Raw genomic sequence first — 18,992 nt, forward strand, 5'->3', positions numbered from 1 at the left:
GACTAGAGCCAAGATAAAGTCAGCATTATAAAGAGAACCATAGACTTTGGGACAAAGGTTCAGGGCAAAACGTTTCGCTGCCAACTCATGGGAAACAGCAGTCAGATGCAGAAAACTAGCTGACTGTTCTTATCCTTGAAATTATAATAAGGGGCACATTCGACCAGAATCTGAGATCTGTGCGCTGCTACGCACTGTAACAATTCAGTGCTTTCATTCTGCTACACTGAAAGTGGAAATTCGCTGTATTAGAGGCTGCTAACCAGACTGATATCCACTTAATATTTCACATCTCACTTCTATTTTCTCAGTAATGTAGCCATTTGCCCCTCTGGCGATAACTATCTTCCAGCCTAAAAACAGTCAGGCTATTTACTATGTTTTCAATGTATTTGTTTATTTTTATGCTGTAAGAATCCCTCTTAATCCTGTCACATTTACTCTTGAGCTTCCTTTGATTCGATGCCCATCGAAATATCAGGTGGAATAAAGGTCACTAACACTAATAAACTTCCCTGAAGCCAAACCACATGGTGTACCGGCGGACAGCTGTGTAATAGCACTGCCACTGAGACTAGTCTGAACTCTGATGCCTCACTTCACATGATGAAATCAAGGAACCAGGGCAGCCCCTAAGTGGAAACACTGCAAATAAACCTTAAGGCCAGCTGCTAGACAATACAATCCTACAAACACATTTGCCCATATACTGCCCAAGCTCTTAATTTAACAATGTTCATTTACAGTTAACAGCTTTTAACCCTTTTCAAGCAAAAAAATCCAAGACAAGTCTTAAGTCTGTCAACTGGGCAGCTACTCGGCAAGCTATTAATAAACTACTATAGGAACATCACATGAGTCACGCCTCTCAACCTTTCTGCTCTCTGTAACATCTTGATTCATTTACAAATTCTTCGTGCTTCCCTACAAGCTCTAAAGTCAAATGGACACAGGGATTTGGGGTATTTCTTGCTGTTTTGCAGCATCTTCATTATTAGGGCTTGGCCCAGCAGGAGAAAAACATGGATATAAATAATCACAGCTTTAACTGATATGACTCTCTCCTTTCTCTTGTTTAGATCAATATTGCTATGAACTGGTGCCATCAACTGGTAAACGGAAAAAAAACTGATAAAAGCTTCACAGTTTTATTAACAATGAAGTAAAAACACCTTACACTACACACTTGTGAACTGAGTATCCTGATGGATGTTTGCTCTAGCACCACCTTTAACCTTCTGTCACTTGGATCTTCCCTAGGGACAGCTGCATACCTCATGAGGGGTCCCACAGAACGGCTGAGCCAAGTTCCCTGCCACACCGCTCTGCTCCTCTCTGAGGTATTTATTTTCTCTTAGGCTCATTAAATGAACTGGTGCCCCAACAGATTATGCAAATGCAACAGCCTGGAGAAAGGATGCGGTGGGGAAGAACTGGCAATTCTTAGGTGGCTCTGCCACTGCTATTGGCATCTGCTAGACCAGCTCACCATAGCATGATATTGGAGCTTGTGCTCAAATGTTTTACATGCGAATCCAAGCAAGCAGATCCCTTCAATTCCCAGTTTTCTAAAGTTATGTTCTGGAGAGCCACCAGAAAACATACAGAGAAAAGCAATGGCAGAGGCAAGAAATACCTACTAAGGGAAAAAAAGGCAAAACAATCAAAGAAACATCATTATGTCTTATCACTTCCCATGCAGCTGCTTGTATCCCCTTCACTCTCCCTGCATTTGGGTTTACACACCTGGTTCCTCCTGCCAATCCGATTTGGTGCAGGAGACTTTGAGGGGGATTTGACATTTTGAGAGTTCCCACCATTTTCAGCAATCTTCCCCACATTCATCACTGCTGACATCATGGCGTCAATGGAGGACAAGTCTGCTCCGTCCAAACTGTTTGGTGAGCTTGGTGATACCTTGTAGCTGTTCAAGCTTTCCAGCTGCTTCTCTGGAATTAAAAACAAAAGCACACATAAGAGTTTCTAAGCAATTTAAAAAAAAAATAAAGCACCACAATATTTTCAGCTGCCTCTAACTTTCATCATATGCTGCTGGATCATCATGGAGCACAAGCAGCCCATAATAATTGGAGTTCTTGTAGCACAAAAAGTTTCTCATATTGGAACACATCGGACAAGGTGTACATTTCTTCTCACAGGACATGCACATTATCTTCATTTTCAACCTTAATTCAGTATGGGGCTTGTAGAGTCATTTACCTTAAACTCTCTCGCTGTAAAATGGCATTATTCATGGTACCTTGTGATCACCATGAACTAGTAGAGCAGTACTGATGAATGCTTGCTCTGGCAAGCACAATCATTCAAGCAAATGTGTTTTGAGCAGAACTGCACAATTAAGGCATTAGTAACACAGTGTAGGGTACTGGGTTCTCTTTCTAGCATAGCTTAAGCCAGCTCTGTATATGAAATAAGCTAAATTAGCAAAAATCCAACCAAAACAAACCCCCAGATCCCCTCAAATGCCTCTTTACTGTCACTGCTGGCATCTACGTAGATGCTTTTTTCTTTTGGTCTGCCAAGCCACATTAATCCACTGAGTGTAGGTGTTACACTCATGACTAATGCCACAGCTAAAGCTGTTCAGATTCAGACTTCTCGATCACATTCTGTGTGTAGCAGGGATGCTCCTGTCTCAGATACCAAATTCAAAACACACCTAACACCTCATCTGAACATACAGACACGTCAAACACACAGATAAGGCCTCCCACTTTCCTCTTTACGAGTTTGAAAAGGAAATTAAACACTCCTTTTGCCCAAAAGAAGCCTTCCAAACAAACACCCTGCAAGTCTATTGCTCTGTCACCTCTGATGGACAGGACAGAATCTTAATGTGTGTTGTGAGAAAGTCACTGTAACGCAAGCAGATGTGAGGCTGAACAAGGAGGAACACGTTTGTCTGCGAACATCTGATCTCTGCATAATACCGTCTTTGGAAGATAAGTTTGAGCATTATAAACAGGTGGTTTTTTGAGGCTAAGTAATGTTGTGCCAAGTAACTGGGAGCCAAGAAAATCTTAGTTTGGAAGCCTGCAGTGGTGGTTGAGAATTTATGTGCCCATGCTTCTGCTCAACCTATTTTGTACTTTGCACACAGATAAAGGTTAGGGATGGGGAAAGATATCTATGCACCAGTGCTTCTGCTCAATGTATCTTATACTCTTCACACAGATAAGGGATATGGATAGGAAAGAAATGTTTCAACAAGCCTTAAACAATGCCCTAATTTACAGAGTCACATAGAGCTAGTCAAACCAGTTACCTTCATTTTTATCCCCTGATTGACTGTGGCTCTCTTCTTGGTTGCTGGTCTCCTCACTTAGTGTAGTCTGTACAGTAGCGTCAGGCTCTTCAGCCTCTTCTTCAGCAGCACCCTCGAGCACTACGTGAGGGAGAAGGGAAAAAGAGAAAGGGAGTAAGTTTTTCTGGAAGCCATTTTAGCAAAATAAGACTACAGCCCTTTAGTTTGAGGGCTCCCCGGACCAGTACGTAGTTCTGAGGACAGAAGCACGTCAACAGTGCCAGTGCAGCCCAGTCCCAGGGGTTGCTGGACACTGGGCTGGGAGGTGGTGCTGCCTCTGCCAGCAGTGAAACACAGGCAAATAAAGAGAGGAAAGCCTCACCAGCTGGGTCCCCAGGATTCAGCCAGCCTAAAAAGGAGGAGGGAGAGAAGGAGAGAGCAAGCTAGCATATCACTGATGGTCACAACATTTGTTTAAGAAGTTGGAAGAATATTCTGCAGCTGGAGAATTTAAGTAATTCAGTTTCATACACACACTCCTCTCCCCTTCTCTTCTTCGAGGATTAACATACACTCCAATATATGAATTCATGGTGACCTTTTTCTTCCTTATAGCAGTGGTGAGATGACTACTGAGGTTTCTGGGACCACATTCCTCATACCCACTGCCCGAGGTTTCCAGATGAGTTGAAGACATAAGCAACCATCGTACGTGCCGACAGAATTTCTCCACACCCCTTTCTGAAACCACAAACTTATCATGCTATCGTTGGGGTTTCAGGAAGGATGCCTGTTCTGGCTGGAGAATGACAGAGCAGTTAAACATCATTTTTAGAGGTCACAGGGAACGATCGACGCCATGAGGAAGAGAAGTTCTCTGCCCGGGGCACCCACGGTGATAGCCGCTGCAAAGGGTTATTTGTAATATGGAAAATACTGATACATTTTTAATGGATAAATACACCTTTATAACCTCAACAAGCAAAAAAATTATTTCATTGTGGAAACAAACACACTGTGGACATTTCATAATCTCGGATTCGCAAACCACATCCAGCAAACTTAAAACAGGTTTTCTTTTTTTTTTTTCAGAAGCAACCTCAAACTGTGGTTAACTCAACAGGGTTTCTTTCTTGTTAAAAAATCATCTTCTCAAGGATGACATGCAAATCACTCACGTAACACATCTTCAAATGCTGTTTGAACAGCATTTACACACAATAAATGACTACGTTATCCTAGCTACTGACATTTTAGAGCGCACAAGAAAAGGCAGACAAAGAGAAGGGGCCCGGCCTGCGTGCGGCAGTTCCTCATTTCACACCGTGCCAGGTAAAACACCAAACTCCAGCTTCCCACCTTGAAGCAACCGCTGACCCCCTTGGCGGCAGCACACGGATGATGCGACACAGCCAGCCAGTGCGGTCTAGAGACAAAACCTAGGACCAGACTAAACCCAGGACCCAGGCTCTGGGTAACAGCAACTTCTTAACAAACACTGTTTTCAATTTGCATCTTCAAAAACAGACAAAAAGACTATTTTTATGCCATGCTGAACAACTCAAGGTAACTCTTCTCTAGTTATTTTTGTACTTTTCTGCTAAGAAAACACTAGTGGTCCCCGCGACATGGAGATTTCTTGATCCAAGGTGAGGCCAAGCACCCGTCCTTCTCTATTTTCTCCAGTAATTATGGGAGCTGTTTATGTGTTTGTCTTTACTTTGTTTGTCCTTAACTGTCATAACTTTGCTGTTATTTTGTTTGTTTTCAAAAAAGGTCCATCACATTCAAGAACAACACAGCGATTTCTTTTTTTTTTTTTCCCCTTCCTCTCCCTGTCTTTTTTTTAACCACTTATGTGGTAGCTAACTTAATTCTGAACAGAATAAGCGCAGGAGTTGTTTTCAAGACTGGCCTAAATTTTCTAAGCTGCTTGTTTCATCTGCTTAGCACCACCAAAAATAAGGACCAGTTTAAATTATTTGGAGGGATTTCTGTTAAAACAATGCAAATAAGTGCTTTAGTTCTTATAAAAACCCAACCAAACAAAACAACTCTTCCTCCCAAAGTAGACCTATTCATTCCTCTTTCAGTCAATACCTAGGACATTTAATGTCACCATTGATTCATCCTGGAAAAAGTCGATCTATTGTATAACTGTGAAGACTCCTGTGTTGGCCAAGGCAACTTTAAGATAGCTGAGGAGCTTCCCAGAGAACTAGAGCCAGAATTCCTAGTGCTGCTTTTAGCAACAGTGAAAACGGGAAACGTTCATCACAAAGACAAGAAGCAGGCATACATGCACACCTTAACCTACCTACCTTCTGTTTCAGAAACGCCTGTCAGCTTCCTCTCTGTTCTTTCAGGAGGAAAACTATGTATTATGCTACTACAGCCTTTCATAATTTCTATGAACCAACAGTTATTCTATTTCTGAATCTAAATATCTTCCTGCTAACACAAACAAAGATGGATAGCCACAGATCTTGTTTTTAAAACTATTTGCTGTACACAAAAATTTTCCTGTTTTGGAAGCAAAAGATCACAACTTAATTTCTGCAAAAATCGGTATTATCATTGCATGCTTTTGTTTACATATGTATTTTCCACTCTCTTGCATGAGGCAAAAATGTACCACTGAAACAAAGACAACTGCATGAGCAGCACACACCGATTTCCAAAGCATAACTCTATTTGCAATAGGATATAGAAACAATAAGAATACTGGGCCAAATCACTCCTTCCTGTGGGAAAACCCGTGGCAGAGCGCCGTTAGGCAGGAACATACTGAGAGATTTCTCTTGCAGCTTTTTTTTTTTTTTCTTTAAATAAATTTATCACTGAGGATGGGGAAGTGTGGGGGTTTTTTTCCATAGCACCTATGAAACACAGGGAACCAGACAGGCAGCAACCAGCACAGATGCCCTATGCTGTGCTGCCTTCAGGACTGCACGCCTCCTCAGCTCACAGCAAACACCCCTGCTTGGAGGTCATGCTGATGGAGCCTTCATCCTCCCTCTCCTCAAAAGAAAACAAAGACCTCCAGGAAAGAGGACAAACAGGAAATAAGCTGGCAAACGGTGCAGCCTCAGGTTGCATTCAACGTTGGACCAAAGCCTCTAGGAAACAGGGAAGTGGTCACAAGCATTCAAGTCATCTTCTGCTTCGAAGAAACCCCCACAGTGTCAGAGTCATCCACTGCGAAAAGGAGGAAAAACAATCGCAAGCGACAGAGCGGGAGCACCAACATGTGTGTGTTGGGGGGAACCAAACAAAACAATGCAGCAGCCCTCTTTGCACAGCCACACCAACAGACCTGGCTCTTCTGCGGGAACGTGGCCCCTCCACTTGATGATGTTGCTGAAACCATGAAACTGAGGCAACTTTGATCCCAGAGAGAAACCTGAAGGGCCTTTAGCTCCTGCTTCTGACAAAGGCCCACCCCTGATGCCCTACATAACCGGCTAATGGGAGAGTCACTGAGAAAGCAGAGCGCTAAAAAAACAGAAAAAAAGCCACGATGCTTCCCATTCAGTCTGTACAGGAAGACACTTGCTAGACCTATTTCCTCCTTTGGGATAAAGTGTGACTCCACTGCACATTAAAGCTGAGCCCATCAACAGTTACTTCTCCGTTTCGCTTATGTGTATTTATTTGTATTAAATTTTCTTTTAAGACCACTCTCAACGGTTACAGCTGCTTCTCCTTCTGGTGAAGAGCATCACAGATGAAGCAAAAAGGAGAACACGGGCCACAGGGGAAGGAAGAAGAAAGGAGAAGAAATGATGAGTCTTCGGTGTCACGGTCACTTGACTCGCCGTCGAGAGGCGGCTACACAAGCACAGAGCAGCATGTCCTGGCCCCTGGGAGCTGGTACAAGTCTCCGCTCCAGATTGCTCCACTGTCTCTGCACATGAGCTCTCCCTTTGGGATAGATAGGAAGAAACACAGAAAACAGGCAAGGAGGGGGAAAACCTGGTGTGCAGCACAAAGCTGCTCATTGTTCGGCCTTCCGAAAAAAATCCACGTTAATGTTAAAGTAGAAGCCATGCACTAATTGGGCCAGGGAAAGATTAACACTCTCAGCCAAATACTTTTATTGGTTTCATTAAACATGCCATAGTGCATAGTACAGAACACAGACGGGAGGAGAAACAGGGAAAAGAAATGACAGCTTCAGGAATGTGCACCCCCACACACATGCATTTCAAACTACTTTTTCCCGTGAGGCCCAAACAGGAATCCTGAGCCTTCTTCATCATTTCCATCTTAGCAACGCTATAAGCTTGTTCAAGGCTTTCCCACTGTGTTGGTTTTTTGTTTTTTGGGTTTTGTTTTAAGCGGTAGAAAAAGCCCCAAGGATCATTTAAATGAAGGCCAGACCATCTAGTATACAAATTTAGACAAGAACAGAACTTCAAAGAGGGATATCACACAAACAAAAGTTTACCGTTTACCCTTGAGATTATAATACCCAAGAATCACTAGGCCATGCTCCAAATGGTTTCTGATGCACTGGTCTCCTACTCAGCTTCTACGCAGAGGAGCAGATTTTACTGCCAGAGCACACGGCGACACTCCCAAGCACAAACGGTCCCTCCCACACCAAGAGATGCACACAGTCACCCGCACTACATTTTGAACGTGATTTTACATCAAAGCTGGAAGGAAGGAAGGAAAGAAGGTGAAAAGGCATCATGTGGGAAGAAAAAAGGGTTAACGCTGTTCAAAGCACTGCCTCAAGGCAAAGGAAAACCAAACGAAAAACGTTTTCCCGACTGACCTTTTTAATACCAACTCTGCCCTTGCTACTGAAGTGTTGGTGCTGACTCGGCACCCCAGCGGTAGAGACTTATACTGGCAGCGTCACCCCACTGTCACCGCTGCTGGAGCACCGGTACAGAGCAGCCTATGGGGAAAGGAAGAGAAGCATAAAAAGAAAGACAGTGGCACGGGAGAATCTGGTGGTCGTTCTTTCACTTAGCATTTGGTAAAAACTAAGAATGTTACCCCAAAGGTTTTGAACTTGTACCTGTAACTAATGGTTTCCTCTACAGAAAAACAAAACCAAACAAAACAAGCCCTAAAAGACAACAACCAAAAGGAGCAACATAGAATCACAGAATCATTTTGGTTGGAAGAGACCCTTAAGATCATCGAGTCCATCTCTTTAAAGGTACTCGCTGAGCACCAAAACACAGACTGCTCCTCTTGCTATGAACTCTGTGAGCTATTAGCGATACAATTGGTTTACCTCTGTTAGTGCACATATAATATTTTGCTTCCTAAAATAACTCTACAAAGCCACAATATCCATATGCCTTTTCTTACCTAACATGTACACAGACAGATACACCCAGACACAGAACAAACATGTGAAGCACATGCTCATGGCCATGCCTTAAAACTGTGCTAGTGACCACCTTCTGTTTTGGGGGCGGATCAGAGGAAGAAGCACCAAACAAGAACAAGACGACCCTTGTATTTCCAGATTATTTTGTATACTGCTGCTACAACACCTAAGTTAGGCTAAATTTTAAATATGCAAACTCCTCCTGCTTTAATTCCTCACATGCATGATGGGATACGCATGTGCATTTAGTTTTTATATAGATTTTGAAAATCTCCTTCTGATGACTTATGGACCACTAATGGTCCTCAGGACTTCAGCTCACATAACAAAAAGCATCTCTCCATAAAGCATACCAGAATTTGAACTTACTTAATGTTTTAAGCAAAAAACTCTGAATCACCATGATACTCTGGGATTGCATTGATGTAATACACTGAAAACGAGGAAGCTATACCAATGTAACAGTGAGTTACATTGCTGTACTGGCAAAACAAGAGTTTCCCAGATGAAATTCATCTGTATGGTCCAACTGGTTTACAGCAATGCACGTAGACACCAGGCAGCCTTAATACAAAACGCGTTTTTGCCCATCTTCTTGGCCCTCTGCTCAGTTTGCTAACTCGAACAGGGTACCCAGTTTGTTCCTTTTGCAAGTGCCGTGGGAACAGCCCTCACGCAGGAACCTGTGGTCTTGCTAGGCTAGAAAGGAGAACCCAGGCACACACTGCTGCAGCACCGAGAGCTAAAGCAAAACCCGAAGGGCCCCAGACTCCTGACAGAAGAGCCCAGGTCTGTGCCAGCACACTGGGCAGGCACCTCAGAGGGTCTGAGCTGAGCCGGCACCGAGCTCCCGAGCAGCACTGCTGCTCGTGGAGATGGCAGCGTCACACAAAACGCACGGCACCGCCGAAGGTGCAACAACCTGCAGCTGCATTTAGGCTCAACAGCTGCTGATGAATTTTGAGATTTTCCAATGTCTTAGCCGCCGCCTCCATCCTTGACCAAAGAAGTATCTACAAGCTGTTCCTCATCCTCGCTGTTCGTATCAGCTTGTGGGTGAGCACCTGGCCCTCCAGAAAGCCTTTGTCACCAAATTGCAGTTTTCGAGAGCTTGTTCAAGCAAAAAGGTTACTTAGATCTGAAGACAGCTTAACAAACCTGAGGCCACAAGCAGCACTTTTAGACCCACGAAAGAATAAAGTCAGGGCAATAGCAGAGTAAAACAAGTGGCTGTAAGCAGACATCCCTCTACTCCTTCCCGTGTAGACAACAGCAAACATCCCTACATCCTCATCCCTGCCTGCCCGCACAGCCGTCAGGAGGTGCATGGAGGGGTCTGGCTCCCCCCAGTCACTGGGAACCATGACCACAGCGACACAAGACAGGCCTTGGGTCTTACCCGGCACATCCCCTCCCCTGCGCTCTCCCCGCGGGCTGAGGAGGGACACAAAAGCAATACTGTCTGTCCTTACAAGCTCTGCTTTGCATGTGTTCGGGGAGTGGGGACAGCTGTGCGGACGGCTCGCAGAGTTCCAGGAAGTCGATGTGTTTCTTGGCTTTGACTCCAGTTTATTTGCCTTAGATGAAGTGGCAACCCGAGAAAGTCCCTTCGCGTCCCTCCCAGGCTGGCACCGGCCGCAACAGGGCGGCGCTCCTTGGGACACAGCCCAGGGTCTCTCCCAACACTGATCAGCCTTCCCCGGTCCGGCCGCTGCAGGTCTCCCCGGGGCCAGGGTTGGCCCATTGTCCGGCCGGGCAAGGGGACAGTCTTGGGATGCAGCATGGGAGAGGGTGGGAGCCCAGAGCAGGGACAGGGACCGGAGGGAGCGGGCCCTGAAGGCTCTTCTCTCGGCAGGTGGGATGGAGGTGTCACACAAAGGAGAGAACGGGTCAGGAGAGTGGTGTCATGCTGTCTGCCACAACAGCCGCTTCCCACACAGCCTCCAAAGGAGCCGAGGACAGGGCAAGAGAGTGGAGGGGCAGGGGGAAGCCCAAGTGAGGACACTCCCATCATACGTGACTCCTGCCAAACAGGTTGAGGAATGGGGGGTGCACCTGCCCGAGGGGAGCCCCTGCCACCCCGGGGACACAGCGCCTCGGAACACAAAACCTCATCTGCTGCTGCTGCCACCTCAGACAAGCGAGAGGGGACAAAGGATGCAAAATGAAGAAACAATCTAAAACGTAGGTCTGTGGCTGGTTTTGGGGGTTTTTGTTTGTTTGTTTTTATTTTTGCTTTGCCCTGCCAAATCCAATTAACTTAAAGCCCAGAGTGGAGTAAAGCTATAGGCTGAAGTCCCATCACCTACATGGTTAAGCAAGTACTGTGCGGAGGGAACAGGATACTTCTCCAAGAGCCCGAGGGGTGAGCTAGACAGATTGCACTTGGGAGAGCCAGATGGAAAACATTTCTGAGTAACAGAGAAGAAAAGCGACCTCCCCTCCCAACAGCCCGAATTGCAACGCCCCTCAGCTCCGACCAAGGAGAGGCTGCAGGGACACGGGACGGGCGAAGCAGGACGCTGGGCTCGGCCGGGGAGCTGTGACGGAGATGCTGACATCCCCGACAATATATGGCCAGTCTAAACCACAGGATATCTTGTCCTTTTAAGGTGGGCCAAGAGCAAGCATCTGTGCGGCAGCAGCACAGCCCCAGCCTGCCATCAATAGCCCCTGGTGTCAGTGAAAAAACAGGGGCTCCTGTGCCATGCCAGCTGGCCGTGCAGATGCCCAGGCGCCCACCCCGAGAGGAGACAATCACTCCAGTTGTTCCTCTGCGTGGTATCACGGAAACAAGAAGGAACAGTAATAACGAGACGAAGAAAAGCCACGAAACCATGCGGCCGGGCTGCTCACTGGCAATTGGTGCCTGCAGCTGTCGGGGAGGGAGGGAAGGAGGGAGGGCCTGTCCCCATCCCCGTTCCTGTCCCCGTCCCCCACTCTGACGACCAGCAGCTCAGCCAAAGGCAGCTTTGGACCCGGGACTTGAGGCAAAGTTTTAAAGCAAATCTCTAGAGGGAGAAACAAGCAAACGTTTCATCCCCGCATGCTTGCTCTTCACACACAGCCAGAGCTGTGCGTGCGCAGCAGGACGGGTTTGGCAGGGATTAGAGAGGGGCAGGATGAATCACGCTGAGGAAGATGCAGAAAATCGCCTGTGCTAGTGCCCTGCTTCTTGTGCAGTGCCCTGGTTCCGACGCTCTTCCTCCAGAACAGTTAAAAAGAGCTTCACAGAGAGCCTGAATGCACGGGCAATTTTACAAAAACCGTTCTGGAAATAGGGCAAGCTAAACCAGGAAAAGACTCTTTCCTTTCGGAGTAGCTATGTCCCACGTGGCATTTCACCAGTCTAACTGCATCCACATGCTAGCAAATTTCCTTGCACAGGCAAACCCAAGGGGGACAGCATCGATTCGCTTACCACAGAAACCCCAATGCATCCTTTGCGGCCTGACCTTGCTGTCTTTGTAGGAGATGCCAGTGCACTCTCTGCTTGGAGCGCTGCACCAGGTAGCACACCAAAGCACTTTATGCCTCACAAGATAACGCAGTAAAATGATGCACGACATGAGAAAATAAAGAGTAGAAATTACGGGCATTAAAACTCATTTCCTGGCGGTAGCATTGTTGTCAGCCATCACAATTTTATCATGAGCCCTGTAAAAATCTGATTATGTTACATTACTGCACTTTTTTTTTTTTTTTTAAAGTTCAAGTTCTAGATTTCCGGGTTGTGGAGAAAGGACAGAAAATTACACACTCAGCAAAATACAAAAAGCAAATTAAAGTCAACAGATTAATTTTAAAGCCTCAAGCCTTTAAGGATAATCATGACCTCAGATGCTCAACCTGTAATTTCATAACAGACAGGGTATCCCTTTGTTACACAGCACATTTTGTACCCTGGAACATATACCTTCCAAAACTAAAATGGCTTTTTTCTTTTTTAAAGCAGAAAAAGAATCACATCATCTCAGTGTGTTTCTAGCGCTTCATTTAAAAGCCAACACAGCTGCACTCTAATGCTACTTAAAGATGAGAACCTCCACCAAATTACTGAACTCGTTTTAAGCAGAAAGAAATTCAACATGCCAATATTTTGCAGAGAGAATGATTCAAGAGTTTGCAGCTCTTCTTGCTGCTCTTTTCCAGGGAGCATGACTTGCTGACAGGATTAACTACTGCCAGGCTCACGAAGCTGGGAGACAGCTGCCACATGGCAGCCATTTATTACAAAGCTCCATTCCTCTAACGTTAGGAAAGAGGCAGACTATTTCATCTGTGTTATCAGCAGGGTTCCTCTGCTCCCCAGGCTTTGGTGACTGGGCTTCCCTAAAAAAACACCCCTTTTTCTCCCCCACCTTGTTAACATCATTATCTTCCTGTTTTCTGTTTCTGGTCAGCACAGAAACTATTCCCCCTATCACACTCTCCAAACTACAACAATGAAAAAATCTATAATCAAGACAATTTAAGACATTCAGAAACACACATAGCCCTCAAAATATTTTTTTTTTTTAATTAGAGAGTGTCAGCTTGACATTTTAAGAGGGGAACCACATGCCAAAGGGAGGAGAGATGTGCTGGAGCAAAGGGATTCAGAAGCGTGCTGTACAGCCTCCATTCTGCCATCCACCCTAGGAGACACTTGTAATGTCCGTCTCCAACTGCGATGTCCAAAGCAGCTACAAAACTTTTTCATGAGCAAGATAACCTGCAGCACTCCTTCCTGGCTCATCTTTCCAAAGCAGGCAGACCCTGGGCAAACGCACTAGCCAAAGCCACCTCCCTGCCCTGCACTGTATGACGCACAAACAGGTCTCAAGTCAACCATCTCATACAATTTCCTAAGGATCAGGAACAGGTATAGACCATCTACACCATCTCCATGTGATGCTAAGCACAGATGACCATCACTTGCCATTCTCCTGTTGTTCTGAACCAGAGATAAGGGATACAAGCCAGCTGTTTAATTTTACCTGGGGTTATTCTAGATGTTCATTTGCAATAGATACCAGAGTGCCACAAATGACTCAAACTAAGGTTTATCGCTTCCTCCAGGTGAAGGGACAACCCAGCCTTGAGAAAAACGTCTCTCCTCCCATCACTGATGAACAAGTTGCCACAGTCTTGTGAGCACACCCACTGGCTTATACTAGCTGGGCAGGTAGCCATCAGGGTTGTTTGCAAAGCTCTGAATTCTGAAATAGAACATTTCTTTCATGTTTTAGTTAGGTAAATCAACTACAGCAGTAGATGGTGCCGGTAAGAATCTTCGAGTTGAGATCCTCACAGGAAAGCCACTAGGAAAATTTTAAACAGCAGTGCTACTTGTCAATGGTATTCTCCAGTGTGAGTTTTCTTTCTATTTTCAAGTATATACAGTGAAACTAACCTGTGGGAGGTGCTTCCTGCACACTGACAAAACGAAACAGCATCTGTTAATTTCCACAAACTGCAACGCGTGTGAAAAAAAAGGGCACAGGGATCCAATTCAACAATTTCTGATGGAATTCAAAAGTCCCTCAGCTTCATGAGTAAAAGATGACTCCTCAGAAAGGACACAGCACTATCTGACTTGAAAAAGATATATTTTCAAAACAAGAACTGCATACATACACACACACACAAATCCCCCTTCATCCACAACCACATCCAGCTGCTGACCTTCCAAGTTCCTTGTAGTATAGCTTTTGCTCTGGGACTTTTAAAAGCCTAGCAGGCATTTCTAAAGGATTTTACAAAGTACACAGGCCTGGCCTTGTAAAAGCTCATGAGGAATCCACAGAGGTCATCCTGGAGCTTAGACAGTCTGCAAACAGCATAATCCACGTGCTGGTGAGGTAAGGAATGACCCAAGCCGGGTGGATAGGCCTGAAGACTTCTGCAGCGACTGGCTCCTCCAACAATGCTGTAAACCCTGGAGGAAATGCCTGCTGATCTTCAAAGCCCTTCAGTAGGAACAGCCTTAAGTTTCCTGAACATGAGCATTCTGGTTACAAGGCCACAATCCGCTTATGCACACACAGAAAAATATAAAAACAAAGCAAACAGAAAAACAAAACAAAACAAACCATAAAATCCACTGAGGTTAATAACTGCAAATAACCAGTGAGACTGACCCTCTACTCTGCAACGAGCTGTCGGATCCATCCGGCAAAGTTTTGATGCTCCTCGGCGCAACAGCCACACGGCTCAAGCAGCAGCTCACAATCTCTGCAGCTTTCCTTTTTCTATTCCAGGCAGTCCTCCAAACGTGTAGACTCCTGGAACGCAACACTCAGCTGTTCGGACTAGGAAGGGATGCTACAGCCCGCAGCTGTACGAGGTGTCCACTGCACCGATATCGAGACCCCTGCGGTGCGCTGCACTGCTGGCAGAATTTTAGGTGCAGCCTTCAGTCGCCTGACGGGCTGCACAGGCGACCATGAGTAAAGGGGAGTCGGGACACCTGCACACTGCAAAGAATTGCAGGAAGTTTATTTCAGGAACGCTGGGGGAAAAAAAAAAAAAAAAAAAGATAAAATTGTGAACAGGTTTCTTCAGTAAGTCAAGTTTCAAGTTGCTACTCCTCCAGCCAAAAACGTCTGCTGCTAGTCCAAAACCACCCTCCTCTTCCGAAAAACCAATTCCACTGCTAGTGCTTCACACATTGCCATCAAACAGATGATACAGACAATTCTTCCCACAATTCACGTATGAAGAGGGAAACTCATTTCCTTCTGCTGACTCTCATTGACATATAATATACCAAAACTAGTATGAATTACAGATAGGTTCAACCCAGTTCTGAGTAAAGTAGTAGTTGCACGTGTTCATAACAGAGAAAAAAGAACAGCAACAAAAAAGACAAACAAATGGCATGTGCACCCACTCACACCCACCCCAATTTCTGCAGTAGGACAGCAAGAGTTTGCCAGTGGAACCTTGACTAATCACGTTCATGTATGCACACACAGTGAAGCAACACTGAAGTATCGTAATCAGACCTGTGACGCTGAAATGTGTACTTCTTTTCAGGAGTGATGTTCCCACATGAACATTTCTCAGTCATATATATATATATATACACACACCCACGCAGCCACTTTCTTTTAATTCTAGAAATGAAATCACCTTGCTTTAGAGTTTTAGGCCAGCACATACTGTGGCAATATGTATATTTACATTAATCTTGCTGAGGTCAACTAGAACCTACTCTATAACCAGAGGTGAACAAGACCTAGTGCTTTAAAAGAGACACAAAAGAAAACAAAAGACACCAATGTTGTTCTTTTATTAGGTTACAACTCTTAAAAGGAACAAACCATATTTCTACCCAACTGTCAGATCCCATCCTCCAAACTTCATATAAAAATTACGTTCATTCAGAGCAAAAGTGAGGGACAAAGAAAACCTCAATGCCAGAACTCATACTTTCACTTGGATACTAAACAGCAGGAGCTATTTTCCACTTCCAGTTCAGACATTATTGTTTTCTAGTAAGTTTTATATGCCTTATGGAGCTCAACCATTCAGTATAAAGAGAAAGAAGAGAATAATTCAAGAAATCGGTAGCCATCTCACCTGTGGAGCAGACAAGCATGTATTTGAATGAGTTAAAACAAGAAACTGAATGGAGAAGCAGCATGCAAAACTCCTGCCAAGTAAATTATTTTTCACTGTAAGGTGAAAAACTTTTCTTAGTCTACCCACTCATTTCACACATGGTAATGTGCAACTATAATTCTACCAAAAATCAGAACAGAGTCACCACCAGATTTTTTCCACTGATTCCTTCACCTAAACTTCAAATGGGGTTTCTGAAGCTAGAAGACTTCTCCATCCCAACTTACTGACAGCTGAAGACAGAAACTGGCCCTTTCCTCATCTGTTAGGGTCTAGCATGCCACGGAGGCTATGGAGGTAGCACTTTCATCAACAGAAGTGGCAGCAGCAACATGTTCAGCATACTTCACAGGGAGCTTGAAAAGTTATTCAGTATGGATTTGACATAAAAAATATGAAAGCTAACAAGTTCAAAGGGTCCTCAGCAAATATACTCCTTTAAAGCTTCCTAAAATCTCTAAATATGGATAATTTCTGAAGTAATGAGATCTTTAAAATAGCAGTAAGCAAGCTCCTGAAGGGTGGGATAATTGGGAGGGTTATCACACCTCTGGGGGAAGTCACAGGCTCTATCTTGGCAGTGTTTCATTCCTTCATATACCCAGGGGACTGATTAGTTCATGATAAGCAATTAGACACCCTAGGGAGGACAGTTAACTGTCTTACCAAAACAAAAAGGCTGCACAAATGTAAGTCTCAGTAGATTAAAGAAACACTATCTGGAGAACAGCAAATTTATGTTTGTTCCCTTCTACTGCAACTAGCAAATATTACATTTTGCCTACATATGGCACACACGGATCTCAGAAATCCCAAATTTGAGCACGTACTTGCTGCTAAATTAGTAACAAATGCTCTGAAGCATTTTCTTTCCCAAGACACCAGTGCTGTGATGCAGGAAAAAAGGAGGAGGGATGGAGGGGAGGAATACAGTAAATAATTATTAGACTACTTGAAATAGCAACCTCATTCATTTAAATTCTCTTCCTCATTGTTAAAATAGTCCCCAACCAAGGATCAGCTGCAGAAAGCAAGACCTGGAGAAGCTATGTATGGCTGAAGGCTGGCTGCATTTCAGAATGAAACCCCCAGTCAGCCGCAGCCCCATCATTACGTGCCCCACTCCTAAAAAAGTTCTGGGAAGCTCCTGCCTGCTGTGAGGCTCGCAGTGAGGCACCTCTGTGTACCACAGTCCTAACCATGTTAAACATTTATCCCTGGTGAAGCAGAGGGACGAATTCACCTTTCGCCTGCCAACTGATGTAAAAGCTCCAACACACACCAGAGCTGCCGATGACGCTGTTTCTGACTTACATCAGGCCCAATGTATTTCAAAAGTACTTCGACGGCTTAAAATATGAAGGAATGCTTTTCAGTAAGACGACCCCCTGTTCTTTTCTGTCCTTTTATCTTTTCTTAACAGTTTGCCATCCAGTGATAGGAGGGAACCCCAGCTGCATAGCCTGAGCTTTTATCTTCTGCTGACCACGCAACAACACAAAGCTCAGTGCTGGATTTCCTGCTGCTTGCCTAAAGGGGCTGTTCAGCTTGTTTAAATATTACTTGCCTTGGGAGCCCTGGAGTTGTGCCCAAGCACTGTACTGTATCTTCCCAGCATCCATTTCAGCATGTACTTTAAAGGTCTTTAGGTTCGATGTACTATGCTCTCCCTCGCTACGGGAGGAGCCTGATGCCTCTAGAAAAAAAAGAAAAAAAGAAAACCCACCCGCCTTCTCCCTCTCTCCCCATGCCTCCCATTAATCCTCATGCCTCATTTCCTTACACATCTAACAGAAGTCCCTCTTCATCCCAAAACCATGCAAACATATTTAGCCCAGTAAAGCCAACCGGTTACAACCAAGGGAAAAGACATTCCGGTATGAAAGGCTATAGCTAGGAAGAAATCAAATGCTGTGTCTCACATACAGCAAGCTATCAATGCTCAGTGAGCAAACAACTGAGAAAGTACAGTAGCAAAAGCAGGCTTTTAAGCTGAGCTGTGCTACAGCAGCCTCTTGCGATGCTACATCTGGGGAGTCTCCACAATGGATTTTAGAAGAAAAGAGTGTTCAAACATGACCTTCTCCAAATTTGCAAACTTAACATCAAGGCACTTTCTTTCCTCATTCAGAGCAGCGATGAAAATAAAACACGGCTTGTACAAAAACAGAGAGGATATTCCAGCCTTCACAAATTCTTTCAGAATCCCTCCTTTCCATAATTACCGTGCCACCAAGAGGCTGAGTTCTGGCTGCAAGGTCAGCAGGGAGATAACCTTGGCCAATAGAAATGATCTGCATCAGCCCAAAGGCAGCGCCAGGCGGCCACCCAGCGAGCAGCCCAGCAGGCCCCACTGTTAACCTGTTTGCAGCCCGGAACAGCCGATACAGATGGAGAAGGAGGAGATAAATTCTAGACTCAAAACCTGCTTGTGAGAGCTGTGGGCACAGCAGCTGAAGTACGGAAAACTTTGGTGAATACTAAAGTTTGCGAGAACTGTCCTGTAAGAAGATGTCTCCCACGTTCCGTGGCAGCCGAGATGCAGAAACACATGTACCCGCCCCAAACTCACAGAGAAGTACAGTTGGGAGGAAACACAGGGCTAGAAGTGAAAACCTGTTTTTAATCCATTCTGCTTTGCCTCAGCCTGCAGCGTACAGACTGATTTAACCTGATGTAAGCCACAGCTGTCATTCAGAAGGACAGACTGCCAGTCCTCACTTCACCCCACAGCTCCAGCCACACGCTCTCCCTCCGGCCTCATGC

At 45.0% G+C, this 18,992-nt stretch overlaps 1 protein-coding gene across 4 annotated transcripts in view; it reads right to left on the reverse strand.

Annotated features, from left to right (window-relative positions):
* Positions 1–18,992, reverse strand: part of RREB1 (ras responsive element binding protein 1) — a 126,831-nt gene that overhangs the window by 65,180 nt on the left and 42,659 nt on the right. For 2 of the 4 annotated variants that reach the window (XM_065628932.1, XM_065628933.1), the window contains exons 2-4: positions 14,741–15,111; positions 3,287–3,406; positions 1,747–1,949 (exon numbers count right to left, since the gene is read on the reverse strand). In XM_065628932.1, the coding sequence (XP_065485004.1) occupies positions 1,747–1,949; positions 3,287–3,406; positions 14,741–14,771 (354 nt within the window). In that variant the 5' untranslated portion in view covers positions 14,772–15,111. The remainder of the gene's footprint in view (positions 1–1,746; positions 1,950–3,286; positions 3,407–14,740; positions 15,112–18,992) is intronic. The other 2 variants (XM_065628931.1, XM_065628936.1) reach the window with 1 other exon arrangement.

Source organism: Caloenas nicobarica, chromosome 2 (assembly GCF_036013445.1).
Source record: "Caloenas nicobarica isolate bCalNic1 chromosome 2, bCalNic1.hap1, whole genome shotgun sequence".
NCBI lineage: Eukaryota > Metazoa > Chordata > Aves > Columbiformes > Columbidae > Caloenas > Caloenas nicobarica.